At 41.9% G+C, this 20,274-nt stretch overlaps 1 protein-coding gene across 3 annotated transcripts in view; it reads right to left on the bottom strand.

Annotated features, from left to right (window-relative positions):
* The window catches only part of LGR5 (leucine rich repeat containing G protein-coupled receptor 5), a 117,813-nt gene that overhangs the window by 11,634 nt on the left and 85,905 nt on the right, over window positions 1-20,274 (bottom strand). Inside the window, exons 5-11 of one of the 3 annotated variants that reach the window (XM_040981722.1) lie at window positions 13,839-14,054; window positions 12,495-12,566; window positions 9,303-9,371; window positions 8,009-8,080; window positions 2,857-2,928; window positions 2,636-2,704; window positions 2,439-2,510 (exon numbers count right to left, since the gene is read on the bottom strand). In XM_040981722.1, the coding sequence (XP_040837656.1) occupies window positions 2,439-2,510; window positions 2,636-2,704; window positions 2,857-2,928; window positions 8,009-8,080; window positions 9,303-9,371; window positions 12,495-12,566; window positions 13,839-14,054 (642 nt within the window). The remainder of the gene's footprint in view (window positions 1-2,438; window positions 2,511-2,635; window positions 2,705-2,856; window positions 2,929-8,008; window positions 8,081-9,302; window positions 9,372-12,494; window positions 12,567-13,838; window positions 14,055-20,274) is intronic. The other 2 variants (XM_040981742.1, XM_040981731.1) reach the window with 2 other exon arrangements.

A 20,274-nucleotide genomic window follows, 5' to 3' on the forward strand; every position in this document is an offset into this window, starting at 1 on the left:
CTTACTGTTTAATCATGTCTTATGTAAAGGCACAACATTTTTACTTGAGTTGTCTCATTGAATCCTTGTGGCTAACTTATGAGAGTCTGACTATAAAATGAAATGAAATGTGATATGAAATAACTGGCCTATGGTCATTAGCTAGAAAAAGGGGAAAGCCACACATAGTCTGATGGACCAAGATCCCAAGTAGGTGAAGACACGTTGGGCCAAAAATCACCCATGCACAATGAAATTTCCTCCTGTAGTCAGTCAGTGGAATTTTCCACCAAAGGAGGGGAACTCTCAGACTTCTATTTCTGGGAAACATACAGGGTCCTAGGGTCTATTCTCAACTTCAACTAATTCTATTTGGTTGATATCCTGGCCAAAGCATTGGTGTCTTTTCCAATTCTTTTCTTAAATGAAATCATGACCAATCTTGAAGAGGTATTGAAAAGAAGAAATAAATATTACACATCAAAATGCTTTTAAAATGGCAAGACACTGGCATTAATGTATTTGTGTTCTTTTAAGTTTTTCAAATATGAACTTAAGGAAAGAATAATGGTGTGAAAGAAATGAGGGTTAACCTTGGCTGTGAGTTCACTATGTCTCGGGTGTTGCTCTAAGTGTCTGTCACATGATCATTTCATGATGATCCTCTGAAGGTGGGGACACTGAGCCCCGGAAGGCCTAATAAACTGATAAAGTTCTTTACTGACACATGGGGAGCTATATCAGAGTCAGAAAACTAGGCTCCGGAGTCTTGGCTCTTAGCTAGCTTGCCAGTCAGCCTCCATTTGCCCAGTCTCTGAGTTAACAGTCATCATGACACAGTGGAGACAGAACAACTTAAAAACTGGTTTCTTACCTACTAGCTACAATATGTGAAATTCTAGTCATGTTATGGAACCAGTTTCCTCAAGAAACTGAGTATGGTAGGCAGAATTCTAAGATAACCCCTCACATTTCTACCATCTGGTATATACCCAGCTTCTTGCAGTTACTCAAAAACTGATTATAGTTGAAATGGAATTCTGCTACTTTCTTGCCATTTTCAGAAATATGCTTAACTTCCCTAATTCTGTTTTCTCATCTGTATCTAAACCTCTTGGGGATGCTGAGGGATGGTGAACAAGGACCCTGTACTCCTCCCTCTGCCTTCAGACATGAGGGGCTGTCTGCTAGGTGATTAGGCAGTCCACTGCACCTGTATGTCATTGACAGCAGGGATCTGAAGGGCCCTGGCACTGGGAGGATGGGGAACGGCAAGAACATCATGGAGAAGAACAGTCACATTTTTCTGCTGATCCTTGGTAGCACTGTTTGCAGTTTGCTTATGTTTTTGTTGTGAAGATTTATTTATTTGAAAGGCAGAGTTACAGAGAGGGAGGAAGGGCAAGAAAAAGAAGGGGAAGAGTCAGAGAGAGAGGGATAGAGGGCTTCCATCAGCTGGTTCACTCCTCCAAATGATTGCAATGGCTGGGGGCAGAGCTAGGAGCCAGGAGCTTCTCCTGGATCTCCTCCACTGCTTACCCAGACACATCAGCGTGGCACTGGATAAGACGTGGAGCAGTCAGGGCTCAAACTGGAGCCAATATGGGATGCTGGCATTGCAGGTGGCAGCTTAACACTCTGCCCCACAGTGACTAGCTTCAAGTTTTGCTTCTAAGAACAGCAAGCATTCATGTTCTTCTGCTTAACATTTGTAGCACTGGTTGTAGGTTCTGTTTCTATGTAAAGCCTGTGGTGGAATGAAGTGCCTTCAACTGTGACAGGTACCTACTATGTGAGTATAGCCAGGGCAAGAGGCTACGGAACATTTCACTAAGTCCCAATCATATTTGAGAGGATAAAACGGAGCTGAATGGGAATTGAGGGAGAAGGCTAAAATGGAAAGCCAAAACAAGGTTCTTCAAATTCCTACAAACTACTTTTCATAATGCGAGGAAAAGATGGTGTGGGAGGGGTGGCAGCAGGAATACTAAGCCAACAAACCGTTTAAACTGTTAGGTAAACGCTAGAACATGATACCACAACTACACCGGATGTAGGTCTTGTCACCTTTATCTAGGTTTGTGTGAGTTTGATGGCTTAATTTTTCATTTTGGCATTCGTGTCAGGTTCTGATTTTGTTTTGCTCTGACAAGTCTTGAGAGGGGAAATGAAGTTAGTTGTTTTGGTTTGTCCATATCCACTTTCTGAAAGGAAGCATGTGTCACCTGGAGCTCTAACGGGAGACCTTGTGGGACTGGAAACAAAGGGGATGCTGCTATGGTTACGGGGTCATCCCAAGGAGCCTGAACCAAAGACAGAAAAAGGAGGCTGACCTCCTGGAGACCTGAGAGGAAGGAACTTTCTCCCCCTTTTAAAGTATTATTGAAGTAATGACTGCTATTTCACCCACAGATGGAAGTTGCCTGTTTACACAACATTATTGCCTTACTGATACGCACAGCACTTGGAGATTAGGTAACTGGTCACAGACGGTTTGAGGAAGAGAGGAGATCTGGGCTCCGGTTAAAGTCCTGTGAAAACACAAACCAGACAGAAGTCTTTCATTCAGGCATCACACAGTGACAGCTTTTGATTCACTGGCTTTTAGACTGATCAGCCTCCAGGGGCACCGCATGGCCCCTGCAAGTCAACTTACAGACTCTCCAGGTTCGCGGTTCCGGTTAAATCAGGAAATTCAGTTATGTGTGAGGCTCCATTCAAGGTCCTAGAAGGCAGAATATGTGATATTATTGGGAGAGGATTCTGGAAGGCAGCAATATTTGGTGCCATTTTCAAAGTGCTTCAGTCTACAGTATTCCTTTGCTCTTCGCAACAACCTTGTGGGCAAGAGTGACCCCAAGGGGAACGGAAACTTACAGTGTTCTCAGTTCAGGCAACTGTTGAAAAGCAGACCTTCCAACAAACTGAATGGGATTGTCATAAAAATGTCTGAAAAAAGAAATCCAAACACCAGTGCCTTAGTACAAAACACAAGTGATTTAAACAAACACATTACAGGTACTTCGGTTGTTTTCATTATGCAGTATTATATAACATTCCCGATTGTTTGGTTTTAGGCAAACCTGAAGTGTTTCTGGTTTGTTTTCTTTTGTTTGGGAAGAAGAGAAGCAGAGATAGGCTGACAGACACATAGCCCCCATCTGTCAGCTTGCTACTAAATGGATACAATGACCAGGGCTGGGCTGGCACTCAAGTGGGAGCCAGGAACTCAGTTTGGTGCTCACTTGTGATTGGCAGGAGCCTGATCATGTCATCCATCACTGTTGTCTCCCAGGGTCAGCCCTGGGAATTGATTCCAGGTACTCCAATGTAGGAGGATATTTTGGGTATTTTTGTTGTTGTTAGATTTATCTATTTATCTGAAAGGCAGAGTTACAGAAAGAAAGAGGGAAAGGAAAAGAGAGGAGAGAGATCTTTAATCACCAGTTTAGAGGCCAGAAGCCAAGACCTATGTCTGGGTCTTCCTCATGGGCCATTTGGGCCATTTTCTGCTGCTTTCCCACGAGCACTAGCGGGAAGGTGGATGTGAACTGAAGCCGCCGATTTGAATTCATGTTCATTTATGATGTTAGTATTGTAGGTGGTGGCTTAACCCTATGCCATGAAGCTGGCCTCAGCATGCAGGTATCTTAAGCGGTGAACTAACTGCTACACAAAATGTCCACTCCCTGCAAATTATTTTGACTTACATTACGATTTTGGCAAGAGATTTCACTCCAAATCCTCTGCTGGCCTAGATGAGCTGGTTATTCTGTCTTCTGTATGCATCTGGGCATGCTGTCCACTGTGCAGGCCTCAGTAACAGAGGAGGCCTAGTCCTGATACATGCACCTTAAATTTGTAACACGTATATTGTGATTTTTCCTGCGACTGGGGTTTGAGTCCAGTGATCTAGTTGGGGAGTCCACCACCTTGCCTGTAGTGACCTCACACTTGACTCTTGCATGTGCTAGCCAATGCAGGGACATGTTTGATTCATCACCTGCTCCAGCCAATGCCCATAGTGGCAGAGTGATCAGTTCCGCCTCAGCCCCATCTCACCCACATTGACGCATGCTGCAGCATTGTCCAGCGCAGTCCTCCCCCTGCTCCAACACTTGTGGTTGGGTACCACTGTCTAGCCCAGCCAGGCATGCCCCCTGACCTCAGCCTTTGTGTGCACCAGAGGGCAGGGGGTGATGTGATTTAGCCCATCCTAGGTCTCCCACATAGGCAGGTGCCTTGGCCTGACCCAGACATCCGTTCTCCCCCTCTAAACCACTCTACCTCACTCCTTCGCCTAACTGTGAGTGCTGTGGCCTGTTTGTGGAAGAGCTCAGAAGTCACGCCTACCCTATCAAACATGTCCTCAGCTGTCCCACTCCAAAACGTCCCCAGGGCCCCTTCCCTGAACAATCTGAAACCCTCCCTTCCTGGGGACTGTGGTGGTGTATTCTGGCCTAGCGTCCTCTGCCTTCCCCATATATTATCTTTTAAAAAAAATCTCTCTATGTATAGAATGTTTATATATTTTATATCTATATCTACCTATCTATGTATTTATCTGTCTATTATAGAATAGGCATCCGTGCTGGCATATTGGTATAGTTAACAATTTTGGCATTCGCCAGGCCTAGAATGCCCAGCAGTTATTGACTACTTTTCTCCCAGCTGTGTAACATCTGCCTAGGTTACTACACAAAATTTCTGTCTGTAAGGCAGATATGAGTGACTGTGATGGAGAAAAGCAGGTGAATGGAGTATAATTGTGCCTAACTTCCTTCGCATCCAACATTTCTTGAATATCCATTTAATGGCAAAAAAGTAATTCAAGGAGCTAGAAGTTGTATCATTAATTAAGGAAAGATGAAGTTTATATATCTCTATTGAAGTTTCTTTCTGCAGGTCAAATCTTACTATAAAACCCACAAGAGACTTTTAAAAATATAGGAAATAAGCCAACATGGTTTTTTCCAGCATTACAATGTCCTCCACTAATGACTGCTCTCGCAGGAAGATGCTGTTTATCCTAAGAATACTTCGGGGCAGTGAGACCTTGGTCGGGTTGCTGCTTGGGTGCCGATTCCAGGTTGGGCTCATCTGCTTCTGCTCCAGCTTCCTGCCACTGTGCATTCCTCAGAGGACAGCAAAGGCACTGCAGTCCCTTGCAGCCACGAGGGAGACTTCGAAAGGCTCTGCCTGGCCCCTGCCTGGCCCCTGCCTGGCCTCTGCCTGGCACATGCCTGGCCCATGCTGGCTACTGTTGGCATGAGGGGAATGAACACACAGAAGTTCTCACTCTTGCTGCCTTTCAAATACAATAAAAAGAAATAGATTAAACTTTTTGTTTTACAGAGGCTTTTTGTCAGTCAATAAATAAAGCAGGCTGTCTCAGCTAAGACAGCCTGCTAGTTCAATAAAATTCTACAAATATACATATTTCTAGATTTATTGATTGATTTGAAAGGAAAGTTACAGAAAGAGAGACAGAAAGGGAGAGATCTTCCATCTGCTGGTTCATTCTCCAACAGCCGCAATGTCTGGGGCTGTATCAGGCAGAATCCAGGAACCTGCAGCCCCATCAGCCAAGTCCCCCATAGGACTACTGGGGCACAAGTCACTGGGCTATCTCCTGCTGCCCTCCAAAGGTACATCAACAGAGAGTTAATCAAAAGTGTAGTAAGAACTCGAATTGGCTTCCACACGGGACTCTGGCATTCTGGGTAGAGGCTTAACCTGATGAGCCACAACAAAAACCCCTTCACTTCAACAAATATTTATTGGTGTTTATTACATTCTAAGTATGAGATTAGGTGCTGTGAGAATTTAAAGATTGACTCATTAAAGAAGCTATCGTAAGATGTCTACTCCGTGTCTGGCATTATTATAGATACTGCAGGTCTGAATAGCAGTAATTAAATGTTCATATCACAAAGGAACTTGGAATAAGATAAAACAAGTAGGAATAGGGCAGATGTGGTTGTGTAGGAAGCTGATCCTCTGCCTGCAGCACTGGCATTCCATATGGGCACCAGTTTGGAACTGGCAGCTCCACTTCTGATCCAGCTCCCTGCTTATGTTCTGGGAAGGCAGCAGAGGATGGCTCAAGCTCTTGGAATCCTGCACGGATGTGAGAGACCTGGAAAAAGCTCCCAGCTCCTGGCTCCAGATCAATTCAGGTGTGGCCACAGTGGCCATCTGGAGAGTGAAGCAGTGGAGGCAAGATTTTTCTGTGTCTTCTCTGTAAAACACACTTTTCAAATAAAAAACCAAACCAAATCAAAACAAAACAAAAACAGAAATGTGGAAGAGCATATCACTTTCTATTTGGGAAAACACCTGTATCTGCCCATGTCTCCACTAACCCACCCAACAAGATTCTCAGACCTGTCGTGCAGATACACTTGTCTGCACTTGGGAGGAGAAAACAGATGCAGACACTGCGGCAATCACGGAGCCTCCGTTTCCTAACCTGTCAAACTGAGATGATAATCATACTTAGTTGCTATTGTGGCACAGTAACTGGGACATCGTTGTTCCTCCAAAAACTCATGTCTTGTGTTCTCCTACCCTCAGATCTCTCCTTTCCCTTTGACATCAGAGAGTTGATAAGTGAGCCACAGCTAGAATGAGTCACCTTCAAAAAGCTCAGGGAGGGACCGGCACCATGGCAGGGAAAGCCGTATCCCATAGGGGCTCCAGCTGGAGTCCTACTGCTCCACTTCTGGTCCAGTTCCCCGCTGAGGGGTTTGGGTAAGCAGCAGAAGATGATCCAAGTGCGTAAGCCCCTGCTACACATGTGGGTGACCTGGAAGAAACTTCAGACCTGCCCAGCTGGGGGTAAGACAGATTAGATAGGACGGGGACTGCACAGATAGAAGGGCAACTGGGTAAGGTGCCAGGACTCGGGAAGGGGCCTTGGTGACAGAGAGCAGAACTGGAGGTAGAGAGGGGAGTGAAATGTGACTCCAGTGGGGCTGTCATTCCTCCTGCGGAGGTGGTTAAAGGCCAGCCTGGGCGCTCAAAAGAAGGGGGAAGAAAGACAATCTGCCAACCTCTTAATATGTAAACGCTCCCAGAGCAGGAGGGATGCTCATTGATGAATACTCAGAAACCTCTAGTGAGCCAAAATATGCCCAAGATATTTAAGAAACAAGGAATGGTTTCCTTTCACTTGTTTGTTTTTTAGCTGGCGGGGATCTTTGGGACTCTAGCTCATTTGTGACAAATGCCAGGTGGTTCTGGAGCATCCCTCCAGCAGGTTGACACAGGACTTGCCAAGGAGTGCCCCAGAATTATGCTCCTCCTTCCTCCTGCTCATTGGAGAGAAAGAACACACATGGAGGGGCCAGGACAATGCTGTCCTTCAAAGCTGTTTGGACAGGCGTGAGCCAGCCAAATGTGTGTCTTCTCACCTTCAACTCTCAATCTTCTGTGCTACACTGGAGACATAAAACTAGCCTTACTTTGCTGTGTCATACTATTTTATTCTTTTACAGCATGTAGATTCTCACACATATCTTTCTAGAGCACTTACGCTTCTCTAAAATTATATCTTTAGTTTGTACAACTGTGAACTCAATGCTTGGGCTTATTGAAGAATGAATGGATATAGAGACTTGGCATAAAACAGTATTTCCCCAAATCCTACCACCAATTTAGGCTGAAGTCTATTATTGGAAAAGTCTGTTTTCATATTTCTGGTGTACTTGCGCTCCTTTATGACTATGTGTACTTGACATTGAACCCTCTAAAAATCAGTTTTATTTCCCTGCAAATACAGATAATCAAAGATTCCACAGGATTGTTGTGAAATGAGACAATGCCGTTGAAGATATCAGGCATAATGTAAGTCATAGATCCTACAAAAAAAAAAAATCTGTCAAATTCTGGCAAAACACTTCCACATACACGTCTCTGTACAAATTCTTACACCGATGAGACAAAACTCAGGAAAATCTAGATCACTCATCATACTGAAACTGTAAGACATGTTGTATTCTGGCTGGAAAAACCCAAAGTCACTTACATTGTAATAAGAGAAGGGTTCCCTGCAAATGCTTTCTCGGGTATCGACCTGATATTGTTGCTATGAAATCCTCTAGAAGAAGAGAAAAACAATTCATAGACAATCACATGTGAGGTAAAATGATTTAGGAAATCTCCATCCTATGGCAACAATTGCACCTTTGATAACCAGAGGACAAGGTAAAATTCCTCTGTGCATTTGAACCGGACACACCCTTTTTTATTCTCTAGGAGAAAAACAAGTCATATGTTGTCTTCTTGCAAGAGGAATAGAGTCTGAAATTAATTACTACACTTCACAAAAAAGATAATCCATTTATTCATATCTAGTGGAGCACCACTGTTCCATAGCCCGAGAGAGGAAATAATCTTTGGAGAGAGGATTACGGCCCCATTTAAAACTCAGTGAAGAGAAAATTAACTTAAGTTGCAGTGTGGTAGATTTAAGTAATCTCCTTCGGGGGACACAGTTTCTGACTCTAGGAAGCAGTTGGAGCTCAGAGACCCTGCGACGGCACATCGAATCTCATCTCGAGATGCTGTCTGCGTGGCCCGGAAGTGCACTCAGTGATTTCAGGGTGTTTGTGGGCCAGAGGCTGTAGTAGGGACCACCTCGGGGCTGCTTTCTGAGGCAGAAGTGATGCTGTCCTGACTGTCTCCTTTGGCTCTCTGTCTTATTACCCAGTCAGCAGAACAAGGTTCAAGATTTATTTTCCTTTCTAAGTGTTAGAACATTCCTTACACATGTTATTCATCTTTTTAAGAGCAAAGTACGCCAAATTCAATCTTCTCATCTGAAAGATAATATACATAATGACCGGCAACTAGCTTTTCTAATAAAAAATAATTTTTTTATTGAAATAAGATTTGTGGAACATATGAATAATACAAAATGATGTATTTGGAGGAAACAAGTACTGTTGAGAGTAGTAGTAATTTTTTGCATATAATTCTAGACTTATGCAATATAGAAATATTTCATTTCTTAAATATGCTCAGCAAATAACTGGTCTCCGAGGAATCTATAATGCATACAAATGCTGGAAGAGTATGCATATCTTAGGGAAAAAATAAATATGTACATTTCTTTGATGTAAATAATCAGATAAATCCATCATAATATTAACGAATAGTAGCTGGTGATAGAATTAAAATTTATTTCCAGTGCAGTTAATTATTATTTATATGAACTTTTGAAAGAGTCTGCCAAGTCATATCATGCACAATAATCACATTGTTAAAAATAAACTCACAAGAAATAAAAGTCTCCCATTAAAATTGCCATTAATACTTACAGTTCTTTAAGATTGGAGAGTGTTCTGATTGCAGTGGGAAATTCATCAAGGCTATTGTAATTTAAATCTCTGAAAACAAATATTGTTATAAGTTTTTCAGTCAAAAACTCATATTCATACAAAAGTCTTTAAAAGCTTTGCTTATTTGAAAGTCAGATTAGGGAGGGAGGGAAGGAGGGAGAGAGACAGAGAGAGAGAGAGAGAGAGAGAGAGTTCGATCTTCTACCCATTGGTTCATCCCCAAGATAAGTAAAATGGCCAGGGCTGGGTCAAATCAAAACCAGGAAGCAGGAGCTCCATTGATGTGTCCTACATGGGTGACACAGACTTCAGTACAGGGCCATCTTGTACTTCTTTGCCAGATGAATTGATAGGGAGTTGGATCAGAAGTGGAACAGCCAGGACTCAAAGCAGTGCCCATAATGGATGCTGGCATTGGAGGTGGTAGCTTAAGATACTGTCCCCACAATGCCAGCCTCCTATATACTTGGTTTACAAGCAAAGTTAATTTGCTTTTCCAGAGAATTCTATCACTGATCAAAGTTTTCCTTCTTCTCTTTATGGAGAGAGGTATTCTTGGCTTGCTGACCACCAACCTTCCATAATAATAGAGGCTAAGATGGTCATTCCAGTTACCATGAGGCATTCAGAGTCAAGGCTCCATGGCACAGGATTCGTTTAAAAATGAGGACTGTAGCAGCTTTATCAGGGAGGCCCCTGCCTGGCGGGGTGGCAGACAGCTTATAGACAGAGCTTGTTACAGGCGCCTGGCTCACTCGGTGGCCAGCTTACACTAGTGCTCCTTGGGGTCCCTGTGTTGTACTCTCTTCATGTTCCTTCTTTCATATTTTTAGAGACAGGGCTTCTTGGAGGACTGCTTTCTTCCCAACTCCACTGGGGCACCTGTGTCTCCACCAGCCTAAAGTCCAGGATGAGAGCTGCTTCTGGAGAGGGGTAGGTAATCCAGAACCTTCTCAGGAAGTATATCTGATCTAGAATTTCTTTAGGGTGATTCAGATCAGAAGTAGGATGTCATCCCTCATGTAGGAGGCAAAGATAGCTACTGTCCCTCAAACACAGAAATGGAAAGGCCAAACGATCTCCATAGCATTCACTTCTCCATTATGACACAGATGGCTTTTCAATTCCATTACTCACAAGTGCTTTATAGAGATACTCTACCTTGTATCAACATCTTCGTAGGAAAAAGTAATTGCAGATTTCCCAGAGGACACAGTGAAACTTTTCGGTCAGACAATCAGATGTGGTTAGATTCTCCTTTGTGGAGAATTGTTATTTAATTTGAAGACAGATAATTTGATTGAGTTAAACATGATCAAGATTCCTGCTTGCCTGGCACAGACCATCTTTAAGCTATATACTGCAGGCAGGAAGCTAGTGCTTTTTCGTGCACACAGATTTCTTCCTGTTTGTAAATCTCTCCAGATGCTCTGGTTTGATTAAGCAAGGATTGGGCCCTTATGAAATACTTGGATTTCATGTGAGGGAAAGGAAGAGGTTGGGAATAACTCTGATCCTTTGGAGCCCTGGGCAAGGCAGGGGAGGGCAGAACGTTACGTGAATTTTGCCCTGAAATGTTTTGGTTGTGTTATTTATATGCAACCCTGGGTCCTCACTTAGGGTTGGTCAGAAAGAACACTATTTATGGACTTAGCCATCAAAGCCTATCTTGTTTTTGTTTCTGTTGTCATCTTAGAAAGAACTAGAAGGTGCTTTCCAATGCTAAGATCCCCTGCTCAGCCCTGTGTAGATAAGAGAGCTCTGTTTTTTCCTAGCAGTTCATGGGAAATGCTCATCTGTACCATCAAAGTCCTGCCTGGGCAAGTTCATCCTTGATTCATAACAGAAAACAAAGCATTGTGATTTATGTAACCCTGGAAGGAGAGCTATTCATGTTCACGGGCTACAAGGAGACTGCTCGCAACAGGTGAGCCCTTGGGGAGGCAGTGAACACAGACCTGGTGAGAGGATGCATTGTACCAGTGACTAAGCTCTGTATGTAAATGGACAACAGCCCCAAGGTCACAGGAGAAGCCTTCTCTGTCTTTGGTCATTTTTGTTTGTACCATTGGTCGGAGTCAGCGTTGCACATCCATTTAGCAGCCCTATATAATTTATTGTACTCCGGCATTAAAAACGTAAAAGTAGGAATAGAAGCATGGCTGCCACAGCTGTTTCTCCGGGCACACTTAGAGCTCTCCCTGCCTTCTTTCAACCTGTTCTCATCATACTTCTCTCAATCAACAAGCACTGCAGGGCATTTCCTTCTCTGGAAAAAGCTTGGGGATCCAGGTGTACTCCTCAAAAGCTTCCACATTGGCTCTGGCAGAGTCTGGGATATGGCCAGCTGGCTGGACTCTATTTTGGCTGAAATTACTGATTAAGAGCTACTTTTGACCTACTTGGCAGTAGGATGCCATGATAAGCGATGATTTCAGAATCATACTGGAGAAGGAAGTGAATCCCAGGACTGCTACTAACTAAATGCAATATTGGTGAAATAACTGAAATTCACTCAAGCCTAAGATAATAATAGCAGCTCTCATAGAATGGTTCCAAATTAATTGAAATGATGCATGTGCCGCCAAGTGTTCAGTGTAATATTTGATTGTATGTATACACATTAGAGATCTGCTCAATAACTGTGGAGGCCATTATTATGCTTTAGTTTGTTGAACTGCATTGGTATGAATCCTTACTGCTTCCTAATGGGATGTTTGCTCATCCCTGAATTGAGACTCTGATCTTCCTAGTTTGCATTCTCTCATTCATTAGAGAAGGCCACAAACCAGTCATAAAGCTTAAGTCATAAGTTTAAGTGACAATATTGGACACATGCTGGACAGAAAATACATATTTCTAAGCTGTCGTTGTTGAGTAGAGAACATCTCATTTAACTCACAATGATTCTAACTAATGTAGCACTCTAGTCAGTTAAAAACAAAATCTTAATTTTATGGTTTAGCTATGTGAGAGCTTTGTGTATTTTTGTGTCTGTAAATACTGTGTGTGTGTGTGTGTGTATAAAGGGTAAGGCCACGATGGATATCAGTTTAAAACTCGGGCAATTAGCCAAACCTAACAGCAAGTTTGGCTTTAAGGCTATTTTGATTCCTTCAGAATATTCATGAAAACACTGAAAAAAGGGAAACAAATAAAAGGTCAACTCACAAAGTCTCTAGGCTGTGGAGTCCATCAAAGCATTTCTTTCCCAGGGAGTGGATTCTATTGTTATGGAGATGCCTGCCGGAGGACATTACAGATATTCAGGAAACACATGGCCAGTTTGGGCACAACATTTTAATTACTGCAATGCAGAGAAATAAACATGAGAGAATGCGCCAATCCTATGAAACGAACATGTAAAAAAAAGTCTGTGTGTCCCATACCACAGATGATTGTTTTCTATGGAGTTTAACTTTACAGTTTGGCTGGTTGGGGTTGAGGTATCAGGGTACATACAGTCATGTGAATGACCTGATTTATCAAGTTCAGATTTTTCAGCACATTTTCAATGGGACTTAGTGAGTATGGCGTTACGCTATAGACTGTAAAGCAAAGCTACCCATCGAAAGTGGCACCAGGACGCTGGGGGTAGGTCCTCGGTGTGCTCACACATTTTCTGTTAAAGCTTGGCTGCCTTCCCATGGGTGAGCTACCGGTTAATGATTTCAGTGACAGGGAAAGGGGATCAGGTCTTTTTGGGCTGCCCAGTTATGCTGACTCAGTGTTAGTGCATATAACTGTCATCCTTGGCTCAGCTGGTAAACCAGCCCAGGGAACGATGAAAGCAGGTGCATATACAATTGAAAATTGGACCAGCTCCCAAAGGGAGTTTGTGGAAAACAGGTTTAAAAGGGAAAAGTGAAAAGTCATAGTTGAATTTCTGAAAATGGCATTAATTGGCCATACTATTACACCATGTCAGGCATACTGTTATACTTTGAAGGACTATTTTGCAAACTATTAGTTAAGAATCACCGTGCTTTACTAAAGTAACAACATCTAGACATAACAGGGGAAAGCTGCATAAATGCGTAGCTCCCATCAAAGCTGAGTGGTCCTTTTTCTTTCACTGGCTCAAGAAGTTCTTATTAGATATTAATAATATTCATAAATACTACGAAGTTAAATAGTAAAGCCATTTTTCCAGTTTGACCTGAACTGGTGATTATAAAAATACGGGCTCCTTATTATCTTTGGTTATTGTACTAACTGTACAGTGTAATGATTACTTGTGCCATACACAATGGGTTCTCCTGAGGCAGACGTCATGTTTTACTATCTTTGTATGCCCAACAGTGTCTGGCACTTAGCAGGTGCTTGATAAATGTTGTTTGAGTCATTCATGTAACTGAAACATTTATGGAGCATATTGGGGAGGGGCTCTAGGAGTTTCCATCCCTTAAAATGTCCCCATTCAAGCTTTGAAAGTTCAGCACCTAAGGGCCAGTGCCTCTCAGTGAATTCAGAAACTGTTAAGAGAGAACTGTTAAGAGAGAGAATAAAACTTACAGAACTACCAAGCTGGAGAGGTTCCCGAAGGCATAGTCTGGTATGTGGTGTATTTTGTTCAGGGCCAAGGTCATGGCCTGCAATGCCGATAAACTTCTGAAAGCCTGGACAGGAATTTCTGTCAGAGCGTTGTCATCCAGCCACAGGTGCCGCAGAGAATGCAAGCCTCTGAAACAGCTGGCAGGCACGTAGCTGATGTGGTTGGCATCCAGACGCCTAGGGAGGGAAGCAGGTAAGCAAGGATGGGCAAGAGAGGAAAGCCCAGGGAAGGCATGGCCTGTCCAGGGAATCCTGACTCATGCCGAGGAGCAAGCAGAAACAGGGTCCAGGGCACCCAGACTTCCTGACACTGGAGCCATGTTCTCGCTTCCATCATGCCTTGAACCATTGCTTCTGATGCTCTCCCTGGCTTGTGGGTGACACGCCTTCAGGCACCCAAGTGGCCTCCTCTGGGGTAGGAAACATCAGCAGGAAGATCTTTCAGCTTTTCTTCCTGACACCGGCAGGTAGACACTATCCCGCCTTCTTTCCAAGCCAGAAGAAGACCTTTGCAGTCCTGGACGTTTTTGAACCTACAACTAGTTGATTCATTAAGTTCTTGGGTAAAGGTGACTTCAGTTATGAGAGAGAACCTGAGCAATTTTTAAATGGCTGTTGAGATGCAAACCAGAGAGAGAAGTGGCACAGCAGTGAACAGCCTGATAACTGCTGACTTTCTCGACAATTTTAAATGAGTAATACAATTAACAGGTTTCCAGCTTTTGCCTCCTTTTTTTCTTTCCTCAAATGAAGAAATACACCTAAGAAGAGGTCGGGCCAATGAGCTGCTACAGCACCGGAGCCAGCAGAGGGAGTGCGGTACCCGTACTTTGCCCCAATCCAGCAGAAACACTGGCTCTATTTCAAATGTCTCAGCTTTTCTCATGGAAGTGACAAAACGCAGGTACTTGGAAATTTTCCCCTAAGATGTATGAACAATAGAGCCACCTTGTTACAGCTACACTTCCAACAGCCCTCATTTTTGTTCCAATCTGTTAAGACTCACATTTGTTTGCATTTTCAAAGCTAGGATTAAAAAAAAAAAAGAGTTGCATTTTAAGCAGTTCGTGTATTAGAAAGGATCAGAAAATCACGAGAGGATTTTAAAAAATGTTTCCGGAAGCATTTAAGACTAAACAGATGCAGGAAGCACGAGGATCACAAAATAATCCCTTGCAAACCAAATTTAAACAATTTGGAAATAGAGAATTCTCTGTGGCAGGGAGCTGATCCCTGCGGTAAGCAGCTTCCTCACTTTTGGTCACATATGTCACTACAATCGTCCTCCTGCTCCTACTGGCACTTACTGAAAGTGAACAAGAAATACCTTACCGATCCTGGGCCAATTTGTGATGACCACTGAGATAAGATGACTTGGAAAACATTTTGAAGGAAGGCCAGCATGTCATAGCCCACCCACAGGTACTGTCAGTAGAATAACAACGGTGGGTGGCAGCAGAAGCCCTTTCTGAACAGCTCGAAGCGAGCTCGAAATGTTTAGGCAAACTCGCCACTATCTCTTCCCCCTTCCCCTGGCAGCAATACCTGGGCCCACGTCCAGATAAGGGGAACAGGGGCTGATAGTGCTTGATGAGAAGTAAAGACCATGTGTAAACTCCTCTTAACTGTGGCACTCATCAAATAGAGACTTTCTTTTCTTTGCTTTTTAAAGATTTATTTATTTTTACTGAATATCAAGCTTTACAGAAAGGAGAAATATAGACATCTTCTGTCCCCTGACTTACTCCCCAAATGGCCACTACTACTGGAGCCAAACTGATCCAAAGTCAGGACCAGGAGCTTCTGGGTATCCCATGCAGGGCAGGGACCCAAGGCTTCGGGCTGCCCTCTGCTGCTTTCCCACGCTCCAAGCAGGGAGCTGAATGGGGAGTGAAGCAGCTGGGACATAAACTGGTGCCCGTACGGGATCTCAAAGCTTGCAGATGGAGGATTAGCCAACTGAGCCACTGCATTTTTAAGGCTGGAGGAGATGTCCTAATGTGAGTGTTTGTATTCTAGGCGACAGACATATGTATCAAAAGTACAAGACACTTCTAAAAGTCTTGAAAATGACAAACCTTCAAGAAAGGTGTAAATGTTTACATTTACAGAAAAGGCTCCCAATAAATGATATTTCTTCTTTCTCTTTTTAAAAGTAATATAAACAGAACAGAGTTCATGTAGCTTATTAATAATAATCCCAAGAATATAATGATACTTCATTCCTTTCCCTCCCTCCCTCCTTACTCTACTTCCCTTTGAATTTTTGCAACATTTTAATTTTACTTTATAATCACAGGCTTGATGTTCTACCAAGATAGAGTTCGATAATTAAAAAGTAGCAGGACTACTGTTCAGCAGGAATGTTGTACCTTCCAAATGTACTGTTATGTTGTATCCACTTGGTCTCAGTGGTCCAACTCTAATTTAGAGAGTGGTATGTAATTACTCTCAAAGGCATTATCTGATTTAATCTTCCCCTCTCAGCTTTATTAAGGTATAACTGACAAATAAAAATTGCATATACTTATGGTGTACAATGTGGTGTTTGGCTATATGTGTACATTGTGAAATGATTAAGTCATATTAATTAACATACCCATCACCTCCCTCACTTATCATCTTTATGTGATGAGAACATCTATGATCTAATCTTTTAGTGATTTTTAAGTATATAAGACATTGTTATTAGCCACAAGCTCTCTAGTAAATCCCTAAAATTTATTTTGTTTAATTTAGACTTTGGGCCTTTTCACCAACATCCCTCCTTAGCCACCAGCCCTGGAAACCACCAATCTTCATGCTCCTGTATTGAACATAATCTTAATGTAAGATCCCAAAGATAATTCCTAGAAGAAAGAATTAATTATCTAGTCACTCATACAGGTGGTTGTTACATAACAAGGTTAAGATCATGGACAAGCAGCTGGCAGGGTGCAAGTTGTGTCTGTTCAGTGATAAAACAAAAGGCTCATGCTGTGTCAATCAGGTCTTTTCAGGCAGGTGGTTATTCTCTATTCATATGCTGGACGCACAGATCAACATCACTCAACATACATTTTAAATCACACACACATACAAAAGATGGTTCTACTGCATACTCATCAGAAAGCAACAAAAATGACTACACAGCTCTGGTCTTTAAGTGTTCCTTTGTTATTCCTAATTTATGTAAGTTACAAAAGGAGTCTGTGTGTAGGCAACTCAGTGTGAATTAGTGAAGAGACGTGGAGTGGGAAGTCTCAGGTTCAAGCTACTACAGCAGCTATGTGGCCATGGCCAAGTCACTCGACCTTAGCTTTCACATGTGGACAAAAGGGATAATTTCTATCTGATAGAATTGTTCTATGATTCAAGGAAATAAAAAACAATGGGGCTTTGTGCATTTACTGGGTTCTACTGATTTTAAATTATTATTGTCTAAAGCTGGTTAGCAATTTATGCTGTGTCTTCTGACTATGAAGCCATTCAGCCAAAAACGTTGCTTATGCAAAAGGTGATTAAAATGAGGATTTGATTGTCAGTGAATTTCAGTTCTGAGAAACGTAGACTGTTTTATCCTTCAAAACAGAGACAGTTAAGAGAAATCATCCTTATTTTGCACCTTTTAGTACTATTGTGACATGTGTATGCATATATATGTGCACACATACAATACAACACGGCAAAAACGTTTGTTCCTGATACCTTGATGAATATAACATCTTGGTTCTGGCAATGGAGTGTTGATATGTGACAGATGGCACATTCTCAGAGAAAGCTCCTAACAATGATTTTGGCATTTAAACAACCATCAAAAATGTAACGGAGGGAGCACACGAAACTTGCATAGCAACATTTGGACAGCAAAAGAAACCATGTTAATGCTGGGAATAACACCTCAATTAATCCTGAAATATCATCTGAAATGTGCTTGCTATATGGTAAATGGTATCCATTTTATTTTCCTTACATTGAAATAATAAATAACACTTTTACCCAATTTTCTAGATCACCTAAAATCACCCATACAATGGGCATATACATTTAGGTCAACACTCAGCCACTGAGTAGCCCTGGGATCTGAGGACATGATGATTCATGTCTCTGAGGCCAACTTGCACATCTACAAAGCAGAATTACAACATCACAGAATTACTATGGAAAATAAAAGGTGAGAATGTGTGTGGATGAGTTTTGTAAAACTATTCTACAAAGGATTTATTTTTTTTTTTAATTTGAAGCACATTTTCCCATTTAAGGAGTGGTATGGTTTTCTCCTTTTAAAAGTGTTGTCATTGTTGCTGTTCTTTTTGTAGTTTCTCAAATAGTTGTAATTACATTTATCTCTATAGGAGACTGTTTTGCTTGTTTTGATCATATGGACTAGCAGGACTACTGGTTCTCTATACTCCAAACATCCTTTACATTATTTGTTCGAACTCTGTTGCATGTTTTAAGGGGTGGTACAGCAAGGCTTGCATTACAGAGAAAATACAGTGCACACATCTTTTCTGGCTAAGGAAAGCCCTGTCATCACCTATCTGGTGCAGCATTCTTGTTAGGTGTGAGTCTGCAATATCACCACTAAGGAACATTCACTACAGCATGAATGAAATGAGTTTATCATGATTTCAGGGTTTATGCTGAAATAACTTCAGTGGAGGGAGGGAAGAGTTGAGGCTGAAGAACTCAATTACTAGAGATTCTGCTGCTCAAGGCATTTGGACAAGGAGACTGTCTCCCAAGGTTTTTTGGGTTGTTTCTCTTACCATTGTCAAGATCATCCAGTGCCCCCAACAGGCTTTAATAATGTTGAATATTCAAGGAAGTACTTGGAGTCTGAATAATTTCACTTACAGATGGCTGCTGAGTGGCGTGTCTATGAAAAATGTTTCACCTCCACCAAGCAATCTTTAAGGTCTGAGTACACCTGCTTCTCTGAAAGATGGTCACGTACTAGCTGCTGATATACACAATAAATGGATCATCTGATAATAGGGTGTTGAAAAGATTAGCGGGAGAGGAAATGACTGAGACATTGTAGTCATTAAAATGAGAAATATGAATGCCTCCGGAAGTGGACATGGGGAGGCAGGACCTATTATGAGTAATGTTAAAGAAGAGAGCCTAAAAGAACGTGGGGGAGGGGGCGGGAGACTCACTAGATGTTGCCAGAGAGGAAAGTAAGAAAGTTATGATGATGCAGCCTTCTGGATGAAAACCATGCAAGAACACGGATGAACACTATCTATCATTATGGAAAGTAAAAACAGAACTGCAAGTTCACTGTGAACATAATGGCATCAGAGTCTACGTGGCAAAGAGCTGGAAAGCAACAGGCAAAAAGTTCATCTCTTATATAGAGGTCATGATCAAAGCCAACAGCTAGCTCATTTCTCCTGAAGTTTTTAAGTAAAAAGGGTTAACTACAGAAATCCACTTTTAAGAGAAATGTTTTGTGAATCTGTTCCACACTCCTAAAAGAACTTTGAATTTATAAATAGCATGATTGTAGGGATTAGAGAACCCATGAGCTCACTCTTGCTATTGTTGTTTCAAAAAATGGTCCTTTATATGTCTTGTATATGTCACCTTGCCAAATTATCACATAAACTTATACCTTTGTTTGAGAATGCCTTAGATGAGCCATTAACTACAAGGAAGAAAGCCTTCGTCAAAAGATAAGCCACTGATCTTGGCTATTCCATATCTGAGATAGTTGTAATAGTGTCAATTATTAACACAGATGACTAGGAGGGAAAAACAGCTAGAAGTGTAAAGAAGCTTGCAGCTGCACAATGCAGTTTATGGGGATTCTTAAACTCAACAGAACTGTGAAGCATGGGACTTTCATGACTGGCATTGCTATTCTCCATTGTGATAAGCGTTTTGCCTTTGTAAGTTTTAAAGAGATAACAATTTTCTCACACACTACATACATTTGCACATTTTGTGAGTCCATTTTGAACCAGTCGTGAATAGTGGAGGACTACAGTGACTTAGTTCACTTATAAATGTGGAGAAATAAAAGTATTCTCAATCATTGCTCAACTTTTTCAATAAAATGAAAACCATATAGTTCCAAGTTGGTACATAATTCAATAAAGTGCATATGTCCTTATGGTCTTATTTGACTACGACTACTTTGATACTTTATTACACTGGAATCAGTTGATCACTGGGGCTGAATTTCTCATAAGACCATTATAATAATAAAGTTAAGTTTTTAGGTACATGAACTGTTAAAATTTGAATTCCTATTGACTTATGTGAATTCACTAGGTTATCAGATTCACTACTGGTCTGGCGATTGTTGTTTGTACATAGTCATGGTACAACTACCAAGTGCCACCTTTTAATAAACTTCCTGAAAAGATGGGAAATTTCCTGTTTTCTAGAGCAGATAATGAAACAT

The sequence above is a fragment of the Ochotona curzoniae genome, unplaced genomic scaffold (assembly GCF_017591425.1).
Source record: "Ochotona curzoniae isolate NIBS_2020 unplaced genomic scaffold, NIBS_Ocur_1.0 contig_1014, whole genome shotgun sequence".
NCBI classification, from domain to species: Eukaryota; Metazoa; Chordata; class Mammalia; order Lagomorpha; family Ochotonidae; genus Ochotona; species Ochotona curzoniae.